This window comes from Castor canadensis, chromosome 7 (assembly GCF_047511655.1).
Source record: "Castor canadensis chromosome 7, mCasCan1.hap1v2, whole genome shotgun sequence".
Classification (NCBI taxonomy): Eukaryota; Metazoa; Chordata; class Mammalia; order Rodentia; family Castoridae; genus Castor; species Castor canadensis.
In genome coordinates this window covers 139,026,571-139,045,018 of record NC_133392.1, presented here as the reverse complement: position 1 = coordinate 139,045,018, position 18,448 = coordinate 139,026,571, and the positions used below count along the sequence as shown (strand labels likewise).

General features: G+C 46.8%; 1 protein-coding gene across 8 annotated transcripts in view; it reads right to left on the bottom strand.

Annotated features, from left to right (window-relative positions):
• Sync (syncoilin, intermediate filament protein) overlaps window positions 1-18,448 on the bottom strand; it is a 51,878-nt gene that overhangs the window by 3,407 nt on the left and 30,023 nt on the right. For 6 of the 8 annotated variants that reach the window (XM_074080664.1, XM_020173976.2, XM_074080665.1 and 3 more), the window contains exons 1-3: window positions 10,604-10,751; window positions 4,778-5,948; window positions 168-292 (exon numbers count right to left, since the gene is read on the bottom strand). In XM_074080664.1, coding sequence (XP_073936765.1) covers window positions 168-292; window positions 4,778-5,948; window positions 10,604-10,656 — 1,349 coding nt within the window. In that variant the 5' untranslated portion in view covers window positions 10,657-10,751. Of the gene's footprint in view, window positions 1-167; window positions 293-4,777; window positions 5,949-10,603; window positions 10,753-18,448 lie in introns of those variants that run through there. The other 2 variants (XM_074080670.1, XM_074080669.1) reach the window with 2 other exon arrangements.

Genomic DNA, 18,448 nt, shown 5'->3' with positions numbered 1-18,448 from the left:
AAAAGAGAGAGCCATTCTCCATCTGATCATGGATGAGCAAAATTTGAAAATCATTTCCCCAAATCTTTCTTCTTGTTTTTCACTTTTGAGTGAAATTTTTCCTGAGCCCTCCCTACCATCCTCTTAGCCAATATTAGATGAGATTTTTTGTGGCAATGAAAACTGACTTATAACTTGAGAGCTCTTCAGCAAGACTGGTCCTTAGTTGCTCCATCTCTTTGTTCTTCTGTTGCTGGAGTTGCACCCCACTTCTTAACTGCCTCTGTCTCGCTTCCATCTCCTCCAGCTGTTCCTGCATGAGATGGCCAAGAACAAATAAAAGCCTGATGTCTACTATAGTTTATAAAGTACTTATACACACTATTTAAGTATTGAGACTGGTACTGTCTTTATAGGACAGGTTAGGAAACAAGTTCAGAGAGGTTATGTCTTACCAGTGAGGCTGATTTTGAGAATGGTGACCTGGAAGAAGTTTTATCTGTTACTCACTGCTTGCTTAATAAAATCTTAAAAAGATTGAACACGTATGCAAAGGGACTTTAGTTTCACAATCTTATTGCTGTTGGAGAGTGTTTTGGTCCTTTACTTGGTAGGCTGAGAGTTTCATCCCTCCATGTGCAAGTTTGTTTCTATTAAGATAAGTAGTAGTTGTTAGGCGCCAGTGGCCCATTCCTGTAATCCTAACTACTGGGGAGGCAGAGATCACGAGGATTGCAGTTTGAACCCAGCCTGGGCAAATAGTTCACGAGACCCTATCTCAAAAATACCAAAAAAGGACTGGTGGAGTGGCTCAAATGGTAAGATCATTTCACAACTAAAACCAGGTTTAAAGTCATATGTAAGATTTTTTTTGTGGTACTGGGGATCAACTTCAATATCTTGTGCCAGTGTGCTATCACTGAGCAGCATTCCTGTTCAAAAATTCTAAGTTGGAAAACATAATGCCTAGGAGCCCTTGAGCTTTCAGACAAATGTCCCATTTCCCATTCTGCCAAAAACACACTGAAATGTATTCTGTAAATTGTCCCTGCCTGGGATTAATGCCTGGAAATGAGGTAAGGAAGGTGTCAGCCTTTGGTCTCTGGCTTAGCTGCTAGCTGACTTGATTCCTTACACAGGATGTGAACAAAGGGGTGTGTTGGTATGAGAAAGGTATATTGTAAAGGGACAGTTTACTTACCTTAAGTAGGAATCCACTTTGGGTATATGCTATTATTAGAAGGATCTGAGTCAGCCTTGACATTACTGTGCCACATCAGCCACATCTGAATCTCAGCTTTCGCTAATACTGTCAAAAGACACTTTTTTAGTGCTCAGCCATGGCTATGTGCCACACAGAGATGTGACCTTAACCACTGAAGAGAGGCATCTGTCCCAATTTCCTAAGACTCCCTGCCCAGCAAACCTGTTTTGGTGAGGCACAAAAGTACATGGTTGGGGAAGCAGTCTGCAGTATTGGTGATACATTCTGTCAGGCTGGAACAGCCCCACTGGAATGAAAGAAGGATTGTTACAGTGGCAGTCAACCTACATAGTACACTGCTAGGTTCACTTTCTAAAAACTTATTTTACTATCTCAAAATCCTAAGGCTTTCTGTTTTCTTCAGTAGCATTCAGAACCCCTCTAGTTTGATCCCTGCCTCTATCTTGAACCTCCTTTACTCTTCCACACTCTCCACTATACAATAGAGAAGCCACTAAAGTCACAGAGGTGACTGTGGCTGGTAAACATTTGAAGTGTGGCCACTCTGGGTTGATCTTCTATACATTAGAATAGATTGACTTGGCAGATTTCTAAGACTCGGCACAAAAACATCCCTGTGTTGAAATATATTTCTGCCGGGTGTGGTGGTGTGCATCTGTAATCCCAGTACTAAAGGATGATGAGTTCATTCAAAGACTGCCTGGAATACATGGCAAAGGCCCAGTTTCAAAACAATGCATAACTATGCTCCAGGCACCATTGCAAGAGCTTCACAAAATTAGCTCATTCATTCCTTGGAACTCTGATGTGACAGATTAATCTCATTTTTATTAGTTCTTTCCTAAAATCAGGTGTAATCTCATTTTACATGTATGAGGAAGCTGATCCACACATTTTCCAACTTCCCAGTTAATAAGTGATAGAACCAGGCTTTGCCAACAGCTTAGAACTCATACTGCTAACAACTCTTCTTTGTGACTTTCATTAGATATAGTCTCTCCTGTGGTTTTCAGACTTCTGAAACAGCAGAAGGCCAAATTAGAGTGACTCCTTTTTACCTGTTTTATATATTAGCATTCCAAACAAAATTCTGTAGGAAAAGGGGGGAGGAGGAGTCCTTGGCTTTAAGGGAAAACATTTGCCTAAAACCATATATAGTTTGGTGCCAACCTACCTCTAGCCTCATCTTTCTGCTTAATCTCATTCCTTACAATTCAACCACACTGAGCCCACTTCCCAAAATAATGTGGTTTTGTGTTTCCATGATTTTGTATGAGCTGTTCCCTCTGCCTGGAATACCTTTCCTGCCTCAATATATTCTTCAATACCTCTCAGCTCCAAGCTTTGAGGTAGTTGAGTGTGGACTTGAGCTATATTGCTCAGTTAGATCCTGGCATGACTCCCAAGCCGTACAACCCTGGACAAATGACTTAAGTTCTCTGTCTTGCCTGTTTTCTCTCATTTTTCAAACACTTCAGACCTTAATGGGGGGTGGAGGGGAGCGCTGAAGAAATGAATCGTATGAAGAACTTCAAGTAGAGTTGGGTGCCAGTGGCCCATGCCTATAATCCTAGTTACTCAGGAGGATTGCAGTTTAAAGTCAGAACAGGCAAGTAGTTTGCAACGCCCTATCTCTAAAAAGAAAAAAAAAAAATCATATAACCCGGCACTGGTGGCTCACACCTGTAACCCTAGCTACTCAGGATGCAGACATCAGGAGGATTGCAATTCAAAGCCAGCATGGGCAAATAGCTCATGAGACCCTATCTCAAAAAAAACCCTTCATGAAAATAGGACTTGTGGAGTGGCTCAAGGTGTAGGCCCTGAGTTCAAGCAAGCCCCAGCACCACAAAAAAAAAAAAAAACCTTCAAGTATGCTGAGCACCAGTGGTTCATACCTGTAATCCAAGCTATTTGGTAGGCTGAGATCGGGAGGTTCCAGACCAACCCAGGCAAATAGTTCGTGAGACCCCCATCTCTAAAATAGCCAGAGCAAAATGGACTGGAGTTGTGGCTCAAGGAGTAGTGAAAAGCACTCTTGAAAAGTAATCAGATGGGAGATCTTTCAGAAAGAAGAATTTGGAGCCAGATGTTAGTACTGTACATCTACTATCCCAGCATTTGCTGTAAAAGAGACCACACTGAAGTCCCCTCGTAGTGCCCAGCAGCATTTAACTCAACACTTACCTGATAAGGCCTCCAAGCCATGAGAAGTAGAGAATACAAAGAAAAGTAAAACAGGCCCTACCTTCTGAAAGCCCACATAGCCTAGAGAAGTAGACGTAATTGTTTATTCACTTAGTATTTATATCCTACTCTGTTCTAAAAAGGGATTAGAACTGGCTCACACTTAATCAGAAATAACTTGAATACAAGGGAGATGGTGACATGCACAAAAAAGGAAGATGAGGAATAGAGATTTCATCCTAGTCTAAACACTGGACAACTTTAAGGTGGAGAATGAATAGGTGGGACTTACAGGTGAATGTGGTAGAGGGGAGGGAATGCATCCATTCCAGGTGGCCTCCTTCCCTCTGGCTTTATATATATCCAAGAGTGATTCACTATTAGGAAACGGTTCCATGGAAAGAACACTGAAATCTTGGGATTGGGTAGCCCCAGCCCTAGGGTCAAACTACTTCAGTTCACTGAGCCTCAGTTTCTTCATCTATAAAAAATGAAAATCCAAGCCAAGTTTGGTGGTGCATGCCTGTAACCCCAGCACTCAGGAGGATGGTGAATTTGAGGCATCTTGAGCTACATAGTGAGACCCTGTCAAAAAAAAAAGGTCCTTGACTTGTAGGATTAATGTGAAGATAAATGAGATAGTTCGTGTTAAAATGCTGTGTAGCCAGCATAGTGCCAGTGGCTCACACCTGTAATCCTAGCTACTTGGGAGGCTGAGATTGGGAGGATCAAGGTTCGAAGCCAGCCTAGACAAATAGGTTACAGAACCCCATCTCTGAAATAGAGCAAAATGGATTGGAGGTGTGGTTCAAGTGGTAGAGTTCCTACTTTGCAAGCACAAAGCCCTGAGTTCAAATCTGTCCCACAAAAAAAAAATGAGCTGGGTGCCAGTAGCTTATGCCTGTAATCCTAGCTACTGCCTGGGCAAATAGTTCTTGAGACCCTCTCTCGAAAAAACCCTTCCCAAAAAAGGGCTGGTGGAGTGGCTCAAGGTATAGGCCCTGCTGGGCACCAGTGGCTCACGCCTGTAATCCTAGCTAATCAGGAGGAAGAGATCAGTAGGATTGCGGTTCAAAGCCAGCCTGGGCAAATAGTTCACAAGACCCTATCTTGAAAAACCTTTTACAAAAAAAACGACTGGTGGAGTGGCTCAAGATGTAGGCCCTGAGTTCAAACGCCAATACTGGAAAGAAAAAAAAAAGTGCTGTGTAAACTAAAAATGCAAGCTCCTAACATAGGTCTGACTGGATGAATGAAGAATGGAGGAAAGGAATGAGTGAGTGGTCCCAAATAAGCTGTTCTTCCTACACAGGATAGGATCCTCCAGCCACCCTTTCCTTCCCCTGCTTAAAAGATCTGTTTCCCTTGCACATCCAAGGGTCCTACCCTGTACTGCTGCACTTCCTCATCACGTTTTTGCCTCACAAGTGTGATCTGGTCCTCCAGGTTCCTGTTTTGCAGGAGGAGCTGCCGGACCTCTGCTTGTAGAGGTCTCAGAGCTTCCTTCATCTCCTGGATCTCGGCCTGGGTTTTCTGCAGAGCTTTGGTCCCCGCTTCTTTCCTCTCCAGCAGCCGCAGTAGCTGAGGCTCATATTCCTCTTCCAGGCCCTGGCGGCTCTCTGCCATGAGATTTTCAAACTGGGCAGACAGCCGCCGGCTCTCCTGGAGAAAGTGCCCATCCCTCTGGCTTGGAGGTGCTTCTAGTTGATGCCGCAGCTGCTCTTTCTGCTTCTGATAGGCATCACGGAGCTGGGCCAGTTCCTCAGAAAGCTGGGCTGCCTTTGTAGTCAGTGCTTCCCGGAAATCAGCAAACTGAGCCACATCCTGCTGTCGGCACTCCAGCTGGTACTGGTAGGCCACACATTCCTTGGTCACCTTGAACAGCTTCTGCTTGACCAGCCGGATCTCTTCCCTTAGCCCATCCCTCTCCAGCTCTGCCTGGGCGTGCAGCTTATAGGAAGCCAGGATGTCCTGATGGACTTGCTGCACCTCCTGCAGGGCTGGTTCCCGGAGCAACACAAGCTCATGGATGAGCTGATCCCGCTCTTCTTCCAGCTGGGCCACTGCTTGCACACACTGCTGGAAACGGCTCTCTAGCAGTTCCAGGTCCTCCATGCTGAGGTTCTCCTCTGCACTGGAGCTTGACTCTGCTCTGAGGCTCTCCTCAGGGTTAGATTTCTCCCTTGCAACCATCTCTCCCTCACAAACAATCTGCCCTGGGCTTGGACTCTCAGCTGACTCCACAAGCTCCTCCACAAATTGTATTTCATCTGGCTTCACAGGCTCCTCCATGTACAGCATCTCCTCGGTACTCACAGGTTCTTCCATGTACAGTGCCTCTGGCTGCTCAGACTCCTCAATATACAGGGTGTCATCTGGCTTATCGGTCTCTTCCACATAGAGTGACTCTTCAAAGTCATCTGTGCCTCCCAAATAGAGAATGTCTTCTAGGTTCACCATCCCCTCCAAAAACAGAGGAGCTTCTGGTTTTAAGGTCTCAGCCTCATTCAGGGATTCAGAGTTACCTTGAAGAGAATTGGCCTCTGTTCTTGTTTCCCTGCAAGAGAAATGATTTAAAGTAAAAGGGCAGCCACAATGAGGATGTTTGTTACTAAAGCCATTAGCCACAGGCCTGAATTGTAGCTGGTTCTCAGATCTCAGTGGCCACTTGTCTACTCCCTTCCCTCTTACCCATCTACCCCCTACACGCAGTCTATTGTTTTGATTCCTTGACAAAACAACTTCAAGGACAAGAAACACCTGAACCCCTACTTATATGCTCCACAGTCATAGCAAAATTCTAATGTTGAAGTAGAACCTTGGAATTCTTATCTTCTCAACTTGATTCTCCCTTCTAGAATCAGACAGTTCTGCTTTTCCATATAAAATCACACATTCCTTGGTCACCTTAAAGATAACTAACTTGAAGTCAGGTCCAGGTGACTCATGCCTATTATCCTAGCTACTTAGGAGGCAGAATTCAGGAGGATCACTGATCAAAGCCAGCCTGGGTAAACAGTTCTTGAAACCCTATCTCAAAAAAACCCGTCACAAAAATAGGGCTAGCAGAGTGGCCTTGAGTTCAAACCCCAGCACCAAAAAAAATAACTAGGAGGCTAGGGATTTAGCTCAGTGGTAGGGCACATGCTTAGCATGCATGAAGCCCTGGGTTCAATCCCAGCACAAAACAAAAAAATCTCAGTTATTTCATACATGCCAACTATCCAGTGCCCTCCTCATTTGAGTCACCTCCTTCTGACTGGACTCCAGATTGTCACTGTCTCTTGGGGATGGAAATTGAGAGCAGTACTCCAGGTGTGCTCTAAGCAGTGGTGTTCCTGGACACTATATTTCCTATGGAGACAGCCACGATTTCCTTAGCATATACAGCAGCTCTATTGTATTCCTGACAAGTGCTAAGTGATAAAATCCTTAAAGACTTTTGCACACCAAGTGTTTTTAAGTCACATCTCTCTTATATTTATAAAATGTTTGCTCAACATAATTGTACATATGGAGTCAGTGTGACATTTCAGTATACAGTGTCTAATTGGTCAACTCAAAGCAATTGGCATATTCATCATCTCAAACATGCATCATTTCTTTGTGCTGGGAATATGAAATATCCTCTCTACTAGCTATTTTGAGATACAGTATCCAAGCCATATGTTTTATTCCTGTAAAACTTCATCTTGTTAGAATTGACCCATTCTTGCAGTCTGCCAAAGGCTCTTGAATTCAGATTCTGTGATTCCATTGTAGGAGCTCTTTGACCTAGCTGCTTATGCCTGCCAGCACTCCTGCTCTCCTGCTTTTTTGGCCCTCAGATGGCTTGGGCTTTTCCTGTTTCAAATGTATCTTACCTACCTTGAATCTCTGAGCACTTTTTTTTTGGAAGTCATTAAATATCACTGAAAGGGCCTTTGTGTGTCTTTTTGATAGTGACTTTCATCATGCTCTACATTTTATATTGAAACTGGGACTTTAACTGGATATGTATATTAGGCTGACTTTGAACTTAGGATGTTCAAAACTGAGATGAAAAATGTGAAATGATAAGTTGTGAAAGTGTTCAGATTTTATGTTTCCCATTGCAATTTGCATATTGTCCAAGACACAGATGAGAATAAAAAGCATTTTTTCAAGTAAAAAAAAAAAAATATATCACTGAAAGGGCTTGAGGGCATGCCTCAAGTGGTAGAGTGCCTGCCTCTAGTTCAAGGCCCTGAGTTCAAACCCCAGTACTGCAACAACAGCAACAAAAATCATACAATAATAATAATAGGTTATACCTATTAAGGAATTAACTGTGTACTAATCCCTGTTCTAAATGTTTTATATGTACTACTCATTTAATCCTCCTAACAATTCTATTAGATAGCTATATGTATTCTTCCCATTTTATAGATCATTAAGCTGAAGTTGAGCTTACCTTGCTCAAGGAAACTTGGATAGTCACTGTGCTCCAGATATAAAACACACAAAATATGAGCTTTCAAGCACCTTTTTTTTAGATATAAATGAAGAGCCACAAGATTTCAAATAATTTGATTTGTTGGTATAGAAAAGCCTCGTACTTGTATCCAAGTTTTAAGCTCCCTCCACCCCAGGTCCTGGAGATCAAACCCAGAGCCTTGAACGGATTAAGCATGAGCTCTACCACCGAGCCACACCTCCAGGCCCTAGGCTCTATCAACTCCACATTCCCAATATAGATATTTTTCTTTTAAATTGATTTGTAGGCTGGGTGACTTAGTGGTAGAGTGCCTGCCTAGCAAGTGTGAGGCCCTGAGTTTAAACCCCAGTACTGCCAAAAAAAAAAAAAAAAGTTTCCAGTCTCCATTCCCCCTTCTCTATTCCATTGCCATGGCCTATCCAAGTCATCGCCTCCCTCCTACACTTCATACCACCTTTTACTGGCCCTTCTTGCTTCACCCTGTCTGTTCTCTACAGTGCCATAGTTAGCTCACTACAACATAATGTTGCTCCACTTCATGTTTTCAAAGTCTTAAATATGTGGCCCCAATTTATCTTTTTTAGCCTCAGTTCACATTACTTCTGCAACCCACCTGGTGTCTAACAACCCAGAACATGTGTTAACTTTTCACACCTCCCACTCTGCGCCCACAATATGTAAAGGATACAGCTAAGAGATGCAGCTTCCCAAACACCATGTGTCTAGAGAACAGGCCTGCACTACCTTGGAAGGTAGAGCTCCTAGCACCAGGAAAGAGTAGCTGTACAGCCAGCCAGGCCCACGTTGCTGCTCAGAGAGACTGCTTTTCCTAGTCCTCACATCCTGCTCCTGCAGAGCCCCCTACCTTAGAATGTCTTAACCATTCTAAGGTACTATGTTTTACATGAATACTGGTTTATGTAGTGCTCATCTACTGTTCCCATTGTATAGATGAGGAAGCCACAGCACAGAATGAAGAACTCAGTTAAGGTTCCACAACTCATTATAAGTGCTGGAATGGAACCTGGAGAGGCTGCAGTACTTACCATTCTGCCTAGGATAGGCATGAGGCCTAGAAAAGGTAACTGTAGCATATATAATAAAGCTTGGCACATAGCAGTCAATCCATATTTCTAGGGCTAGAGGTGTGGCTCAGAGGCAGAGCACTTGCCTAGCATGTGGGAGCCCCTAAGTTTGACCCCCTAGCACTGGAAAACAAGTAAAACATACTTACTGGGCTGGGGGCATGGCTCAAATAGTAGAGTGCTTGACTAGCAAGCATGACACCCTGATTTAAAACCCCAGTACCACCCCACTCCTCAAAAAGGCAAAATAAAAAACCTGCTTAGGCTGGCAGAGTGGCTCAAGTGGTAGAGCACCTGCCTAACAAATGTGAGGCCCTGACTTCAAACCCCAGTACCACCAAAAAAAAAAAAAAAAATTAAATTTCTATTCATCTTTCAAGCCCTGCTCAAACGTCATCTCCTCTGGAAGTGTTTCCCAAACAAGCCCAACCTATGTCCTCTTGACACTGAGTGCAGCTTATCTAAACACAGTACTTTGCATTATGGAAGTATATGTGTCCATATCATTAACAGTGAATTTCCTAAGGGATAATATAGTTCCCCTGCTTTGTATCCCAGGGTGGGGCCCTTGGAAGGCAGGCAGAAATACCTGAGCTCCAGGGAGGAAACTTGGCCACTGTCAAATGACAAAGCTGGAGGTAGAACCCAGTCAGCTGACCTCCAGGCCCACTGTTTCCCAACCTGTGTGCCAGATGCTGCCCTCACACTGCTTGTCTCTCTACAGAATTGGCTAAGAAGCAGGTTATGGGAGGCTAACAGAGGAGGGAGTAAACTCAGCTGTGACCCCTCAACTCAGGTTTCCTTGGGCCCCAGGCAGCCTTCTGTCTTCACCACTCTGTCCCTGTCCCCAGAGGACTCCCAACAACTCCCTAACCTTGTCCATCAGGACTGTGGCTGGGTGTGTGATATGGCACAGGCAAAAGTGCATGTGTCTGACTCCATCTGTACCTGCATATGTGTATGGCAGTCCAGGCAAGTGTATGTGTAAGACTGCTCAGCGTTGTCCTCTCATGTGACAATGGAGGGATGCCAGCAGGTGTGTGTATTTGTGCCTCCACCTCTTGGAATGCTGGGGAAGTCCCAGGGCCACAGTTTGACCTGGGCAGAAATACTCCCCACTCACCCCAATCCACTAAACCACAGGTTCCTTCTCCCTGACCAGTGGTAAGCCACAGCAGATAGATGGGCACCATGCCCTCCTGCCCCTGCCCACCCATGGCTCTCCCCACCCCCATCAAGCCAGACAGAGAACTGGCTGCTTGAACAGACTCTTAACTTCAAGCTGGCAGGTACCCAACCGTGCACCAAGTGGCTTCCAGCAGCGAATTCACTGGTTGACCCCATCCCCAGTTGACATTTGGAGAAATGAAGGACAAGTACTGTCTTTAGCCAGCTGAGCCAAGTGGATTTTGAGCTGTTGCTGTCCTGAAAGGGTTAATTTTCACACAGCCAGTACGAGGGGGAGGGGCATTATAAAAAGCCACAGACCAACCGAGGGTGCCAAGACCCCGGGCCAGAGCTCCCCATCTCCCTTTCCTGGGTGGTTCCCAGTGCCCTATCCGGGCTGGCCCACTACTCACAGACAGGCAAAAGAAAGCGCGAGTGGGGGAAGGGAACCCGTCCGCACCCCCTCCCCAAAGGGGCGGCGATGCGGGCCCTGGAAGGTCCTACCTCGCGGCCTGGGCGGCGCCGTCCCCGCTGCGCTGGGGCTCGGGGCTGGCCATGGCTGCGCGACCCCGGGCTCGGCGGGCGCGTTATTAATAGCCCGGCCGGCGGGCGGCTGCTCCGGCGCCCGCGCGCGCCGCACTGCCAGCTGCAGCCGACACCGGATCCCGGCCGCCCTGGGCCGGGCGCACCCACTTGGCCAGGGCTCCCGCCCGCGGGAGGAGGGAGCGGCCCCCGCGGTCCTGGGGGCGGGGAGAGGGTGGAGGGGGCGGTGGGGGGCGGCCTGGCGATGTTTCCAAAACCAGGCTCTTCCCGAGCCTGCCTTCCCTCCGCCTTCCCCTCTCCGGGTCTGGGTTGCAGTGGGAGGAGAGGAAGGGGAGAATGTCCCCTGTCCAGCCATGGGGAGCAAGGGTTGGGGGAAGGCTGAACCTCTCGCCTGCAGATGTCCGGGAGTGTCGGCGCCCTTCAGTCCCCACCCGCGCCGGGAGTTGGACAGCGGCCACCCTCTCGGTGCTCGGCAGCTGTCGAGAAGGGGTGGGGCCGGGCGCCGGCTGGAGGAGGGGGTTTAACGGCTACACCCCATGCTTCAGGGGACAGCCTGGGGCCTGGAGCCCATGGGTGGAGTTAGGGAAGGTCGGCGGGAGGACCGCTTTCCTCCCCCACCCTGCCATGCTTCCTAGGGTCTCTCTTCAGCTCCACCTGACACCTCAACTCAGCAGCCTTCTATCAACTCTAATGCTCACTCCCCTAAATCCTCGGCCCACCAGTGTCTGGGTCAAACCTGAAGTCTTTCTCCCTAAGAAGCTTCTGGGCCCCCTCCCAGACCTGGGCCTACTCGGGCATTCTCCCTCTAACTCCTTTTTTCCACTTAAGTCCCTGGGTCGGGTGGAGGAGGAGAGGAGGAGGACTTTGACTCAATCTCAGAAGAACGCTATGCACTACACCAGGCGGAGGGATTGGCACATGTGTTTAAATCAGAGGCCTTGCATGTGGGGTGGGGGTGTCTTGTATGTGTGTGGGCCTGTGTGGTGCGATCAACATGCCCACAGCTGGTAATGTATGGTCATGGTTTTGTGTGTGGAGTGGAAGATTGTGGGGTTGTGTGCCCATGTGTGACTCTGATGACTGTGGAGTAATGTGGGGGCTGGGGGGATGTGACTATGTGACTGTATGGGGGCAGGAGAAATGTGTATGGTGATGGTGCCCGTTCTGAATTATCCTTTGAGGGAATGAGACACTGACTGCAGTGACTGTGGGGCATGAATATGATCCTGTGTGTGGTTGTGATTGTGTGCCTGACCATGGAGGCCAAGGCGTGGGGAATGTTCACAAGCAGAGATACTGAGTGTCCTTCATGTGGACTGGGGCTGTGTACATGTGCATTCATCTACTATCTGAGTGTGCCGCCTGTGGCTGTATATTTATATCACTCTGTCTAGTGCAAGGCGGTGGGTGGAAGATTAACACCCAGGGAGCCTGATATACCCTTGTAAGGTATGCAGGAGAAAAAGTCAGGTTTTGGAGGCTGCTGGTCATTTTCTGACTTACCACTGAAATATTCAGGGGAGGAGGTTGGCAGCACCTCAGCAGCTGCTTGTTTGACAGTTACTGCCAGTCAGAGGGGAGCAAGGGAGCAAGGGCAAGGTCAGCCAGAGCCTGTTTGCTATGGGTACTAGGCAACAGGCAGCAAAGGAAGCAGTTAGAAGGGCCAGCCTTTCCCCTCTCACCCCTGCCCAGGAGCTGGTCTTGGGCAGACCCCCAAGACTGCATTCTTAACCCTTCCTCACTTCCCCTGACCCTCCTTTGGGCTGAAATACTGAATTCCCAGGATCTAGAAACTCCTCCACCAGTGGGTCTTGGTGCTTACTGTTTCTTCTGCCTACAACACCTTTTACAGCTCTTCACATCCCAGCTTCCACTCTTCTTTGGGCTTAGCCCACATAGCATCTGATCAGAGGGATGCTCCCTCCCTAATGTCTACCCCATTTATTCTCTGTGTAGCACTTACCACAGTCTGTAGAATAGGTTTATTTTCTCTGCTTCCCCCTAGAATGGGAGCAGAGACTTGGTATGTCTTGTTTAGTGCTGTGTCCCCAAGGACAAGGACAGAGCCTAGTGTGTAGTAGGAAAATTTGTTGGATAAAGGAAGGAAAGGATGGTCCTATCTAGTCCAATTTGGGCAACATTTGATGCCTGCTGAGTGCCAGGCCTAGTCCATCTACACCAAGGGGCCCTAGGGTACTCTGGGAGACAGACATGCACACATGCCCAGATTGTGTCCACCCAGGCAGCTTGAGGTGAACCAGGTCACAGGACTCAGTTCCTTTGGCACTTGGTGTGTACTGGGCCTGTGTCAGAGAAAACAGCCTTATTTGGCACAGGCCTACAAGATGCTCACTGTGTAGAGGAAGCTATAATCAGCTCCTGAGGAGACAGGCCTAAGCAGAAGATAATGCCAACTCACTGTGCTAAGCGATGTGGGGATAGACACTGAGACCCAGGGAGGCCAAGAGTGGGAGAAGCTGACTCCGGGACAGAGTAACCTGAGCTTGAAAGAATGAAAAAAGATGTTCCAGAGCCAGGCACAGAGGGTGCTTTGAGAGACAAGTTCAGTCACTGTCAGCCTCTCCATGAAGCTAAATCTGGGAAGAGAACAGCCAGTGGCTGGCTATTCTCTGCCTGACTTTGTTTTCTACACTTCTCGTTCTGCTGTGACCTGGGACAGACTCCTGCACATTCTCATGGTCCCCTGGCCTTTTTGGCTCCAGGTGGGGTTTATCCCATATAAGACATGCAGAATTGGGGGAGGGGGAGAGTGGACCAGGCTATTTATCATGCTTCCCTTCCTCAGGCTCAGGGAGTGACTTCATCCCACTGTGACTAGTTCTGGGTGCTTTGTAATTCCTGACACTCCTCTGAGAACAGTTCCTTCATGACCCCCCTTCCAGCAAAGGTCTTTTGTTTTGTTTTTTGGTGGTACTGGGGATTAAACTCAGGTCTTGTGCTTGCCAGCCAATTGCTTAAGCACTTGAGACACTCCACCAGCCCTCAGCAAAGGCCTTGAATGTGCATATTTCTTGCTGAAACTCCTAAAGAACTAACCCAGGACAGTTGGGCCCTGGCCAGAGAATTTGGGGAGACCCTGTTTCTAAATCATCACCCAAAATCAGAATCAGAAAAGTTGTGATTAGTTGTGACCAGATCAGTCAAGTATGGGGCTGTAACTCAGTGGTGGAACTCTTGTATAACATACACAAGGCCCTCAGTTCCTTCCATCTCCAACACAGAAATAATAGATTGACTAAATAAAAAGAAAAAAGAAAAGCTGCAAACAGATGCCACCCTGAGTGAAGAGATACCTCCTGTCCATGACTCTAGCAGGGTCCCAACATTAGGGATCTTCCTTACTCCTTAGTTCCTTACTTGGGCCTGCAGTTATTCTGGCTGGGAGAATGGAGCAGGGAGAGGTGGGAGGAATGGGGAACTGAAAGAGGGGTGAGCTGGGGAGTCAGCAGCACCAGAGGGCAGCCGGGGAGGGGGAGCTTTTAGCAGCAGTCCCCAGAGTCTGCCCTCTATGACTATGGGAAGCCAAACTCCCTGAATTCCAGTTCCCTGTCAGTAGAATGCATAATTAATTCCCTCTTCACAGGATTGTGAAAAGCAATCAAACCAGAGGCTCAACACAGTCACTAGTGGATGGGAAGCTACTCTGAAAACTGAAACCAGGGTCACCATTGCTCGGTGATGGAAAGACTATTCTGCTTAGTTTCGTTGTGTCAAGAGCTCCCATAAGCCACTCAGAGATAGGAGCAAGGTGGTACAAAGATGCCCTAAAAAGCCCTCAAGCTTTGGAGGCACATTTGTACTTACTCATCCTGTGACCTCAGGAAAGTCACTCCACCTCATAGACTGTCTTCTCTGTAACACTGATTAACAATTTTTTTTTTTTTTTTGGTGGTATTGAATTCAGGGCCTCACACTTGTTAGGTAGGTGCTCTACCAATTGAGCCACAACTCAATCCTGGATAACACTTTTTTACATCAAAGGTTTGCTGTGAGGATGAACCCAAAGCACAAATACCATTAATCAAGTGCCCGAGAAGTATTAACTCTTATTTATTCATTTATTTGTTTGTTTGTTTATGCTAGTGATTAAAGCCAGAGCCTCTTGCATGATAGGTTCATACTCTACCAATGAGCTACACCCTAGCAAAGATAATCTTTTAAAAACAAAGAGAGAAATAAAGAAAAAAAAAATTTAAAGAACAACAAAAAATAAATAAAAATGGAGAAAGAGCCAGCTTTGCAGTGACTCAAGCCTGTAATTCTAGCTACTTGGGAGGCAGAGATCAGGAGACTAGAGGTTCAAGGCCAGCTTGGACAAAAAGTTCTCGAGACCCCTCCCCATCTCAACCAATGGCTGGGTGTGGTGGAAGGTGCCTATCATCCCAGCTATGTGGGGAAGCACAAATAGGATTGCTTCCAGGCCACCATGGGCAATCTGAAAAATAACCAATGCTAAAAGGGCTGGTGGAGTGGCTCAAGTGGTAGAGCACCTGCCTAGCAAGTGCAAGGTCCTGAGTTCAACCCCTGGTATTGCCAAAAACAAAAGAAAGAAAAAAGAGTGAGAGACAGCATCTCACTATGCAGCCCAGGCGGGCCTCAAAATCCTGGGCTCCAGCCGTTCTCCTGTCTCAGCTTCCCAAATTGTTGGGACTACAAGCACAGGCTCTCACACCCAGATTATTATTTTCAAAACTCCTCTTTCAGACTGGGGGTATGGCTCAAGCAGTAGAGTGTGAAGCCCTGAGTTCAAACCCCAGCAACAACAACAACAAAAAATTCCTCTTTCCAGCCAGTCACAGTGACTCACACCCATAGTCCCAGCTACTCAGAAGGCTGAAGCAGGAGGAACCCTGGAGCCCAGCATTTCAAAATCAACCCAGACAATAATAATGAGACTTTGCCTTAAAAAAAACAAAACAAAAGTCTCCTTTCTCCCTCTTATTCTCTCTAATGTTACAAAGGAACTGACTGTGGCATGACTCTTCATTCATTTCAATAAGTTGCAAAGCAGGTGCTCTATCATTTGAGCTACACCTCCAGTACATTTTTTGCTCTGGCTGTTTTGGAGATGGAGTCTCTCAAACTTTTTGCTGGGGCTTCCCTTGAACCTTGATCCTCCCAAACTCAGTCTCCCAAGTAGCTAAGATTACAGGGTTGAATCACCCATGCCTGGCAAAGCAACAGTATCTCATGCCTGTAATCCCAGTTTCTTGGGAGGCTGAGATCAAAAGGATTGTGGTTCCAGGCCAGCCCAGGCTAATAGTTCACAATACCCCATCTCCAAAATAACCAAAGCAAAATAGACTGGAGGTTTTGCTCAAGTGGTGGATCACCTGCTTTGCATCTTCAAAGCCCTGAGTTCAAACCCATTCTGCTCAGCCTCCTGAGTGCTGGGATTACAGGCATGAAGAATCATATCTTTAGCTGGGTACCAGTGGCTCACATCTGTAATCCTAGCTACTCAGAAGGCAGAGATCAGGAGAACTGCAGTTCCAGGCCAGCACAGGGAAGTAGTTTGACAGACCTTATCTCGAAAATACTCAACACAAAAAAGGGGAGCGGAGTATCTCAAGTGGTAGAGCACCTGCCTAGCAAGCATGAGGCCCTGAGTTCAAACCCCAGCACCACCAAAAAAAAGAGAAAGAAAGAAAAAAGAGCAATATCTTTATTACTTCATAGCTGTATGCCTAACCCCTAGTTTTTCAATAAATAGTGGCTGGAGCTGTAGGTATGATTCAGTATAGAGTGCTTGCCTAGCATGTGGGGGACTCTGGCCTTAATTCCCCCAAATATATAGATAAATAGTCTATGGAATATTACTCAGCCACGAAGAAAAATGAAATTATATCATTTGCAGGAAAATAATAGAACTGGAGATCATCATGCTGAGCGAGATAAGCCAAGCTTAAAAGGCATGCTCTCGCTCATTTGTGGAACATAGACCTAAAATGCTGGTGATTGTGATAGTAGTAGTAATGTAATGTATAATATAATGCCGTAAGGACATGACTGTATATGGGGACTGTCTAGGAAGAATCAGTGGGAGGGCGACAGGAAAAAGAAAGGATACTGAGGGGTGAACAGGAAGGTAGTATGCTGCCAAACACTGAAAGAGGGGAGAAGAGGGTGAGGGGAATGAGAATATAGTGGAGGGAGTAAACTTGTTCAAGCCATACTGTATGAATGTATGGAACTATTACAATGAAATTCTCTCATATTATTAATATGTGATAATTTTAAAAAAATAAATACATCTGTAATCCTAGCTACTCAGGAGGCAGAGATCAGGAAGATCTAGGTTTGAAGCCAGCCCTGGGCAAATAGTTCCCAACATCCTATCTTGAAAATACTCAACACAAAAAAGGGCTGGCAGAGTGGCTCAGGTGGTAGAGCACCTGCCCAGCAAGCATGAGGCCCTGAGTTCAAACCCCAGTATTAAACATAATTTTTAAAATAAATAGTGTTTAAATGAGCAAGTGATCTTAGGTATTTACCATCACATACTAGATGGTAAACTGGGCATTTTTTTTTTTTCAGTTTTTGTGACAGAGTCTCACCATGTAGGCTGGCCTGGAACTCTCCTTCCTCCTCCCTCAGCTTCTCAGGTGCTGGAATTACTGGCATGCACCACCACACTGGGCTAAACTACTCATTTTCTCTACATCATTGCAAAGAATCCTCGGAACAACTGTATGCCACATTGCCTGTAATAAAGTTCATTTACGGATGAGTGTAAGCAACGATGTTGTCAAAGTCACAGGCAGGAAATGGTGACACCCAAGATTCAATACATTGCCTCCACTAATGAGGCTTCCCTGTGTCACCGTCATTGCCATTATCCCTACCTCCAGAAGAGGCTCATGGTCAGACTGGTGGGGATTCAGTGGCCCTTCTCTCAAAGTTACTCCCAAGGGCCCAGGCCTGGCCAGACTTGTTTATATCTCTGGGCACATTAAGCTCCGGAAATGAAGTAAGGTGGGTGTTAGATGAGAAACTGTGGAGGAATTGCCCAGCATACCAGAGGCACTCAATAAGTGCTATTCTTTATGTCTTCCTTTCTCGCTGCCCTCAGTGACTGATATCTGGCACCACTAATTTGGTTCATCACCAGGACAGAGGACTCGGGGTGTTTCCGAGTGGCGCACTGGGCAGGTTAGACTCTCCGGCAATACCGAGAACGACCTCTAGGGGCGACGCCACACCGACCCCCCTGGGACCCTGGGTTTGTCATTCCCGCCAAGGCCGCGTGGGGCCGCCCGGGCCTTGGTTTTCAGGACCCACAACGCGGACAGCGGGGAAGGCGGAGCCCGAGTTGAATCAGGGTTGTTCTTTGGAATCGCAGTAAATTCATAATAAACAAGGGCTGGAGGTGTGGCTCATCGGTAGGGCGATTTATCATGCGTGAGACCTCGGGTTCGATCATCAGCACTTTGCGTTTACAACGCAGGCACTCTCCGCTTGAGCCATGCCTCCAGGTGTTTTGGAGATGGGAATCTCGTGAATTATTTGCCAGGACTGGCCTCGAACTGCCATTCTCCTGATTTCAGACTTCCAAGTAGCTAGAATTATAGACGCGGCATCCAGCAGCACCAGCTCTCTTTAATGGTACATTTACCAGCTCTGTGAGGCTGTGGGTTCAAGGGAAAGGAGCCAAGCCTTAGACTCAGGATTCTAATTCAGCTACTTTGCCCTGACTTTCTGCTCTTTACTCGAGGGCCTCTGTTTCCTCAGTTTAAAAATGGAAATGCAGCCAGGTGCTGATGGCTCAGGCCTGTAATCCTAACT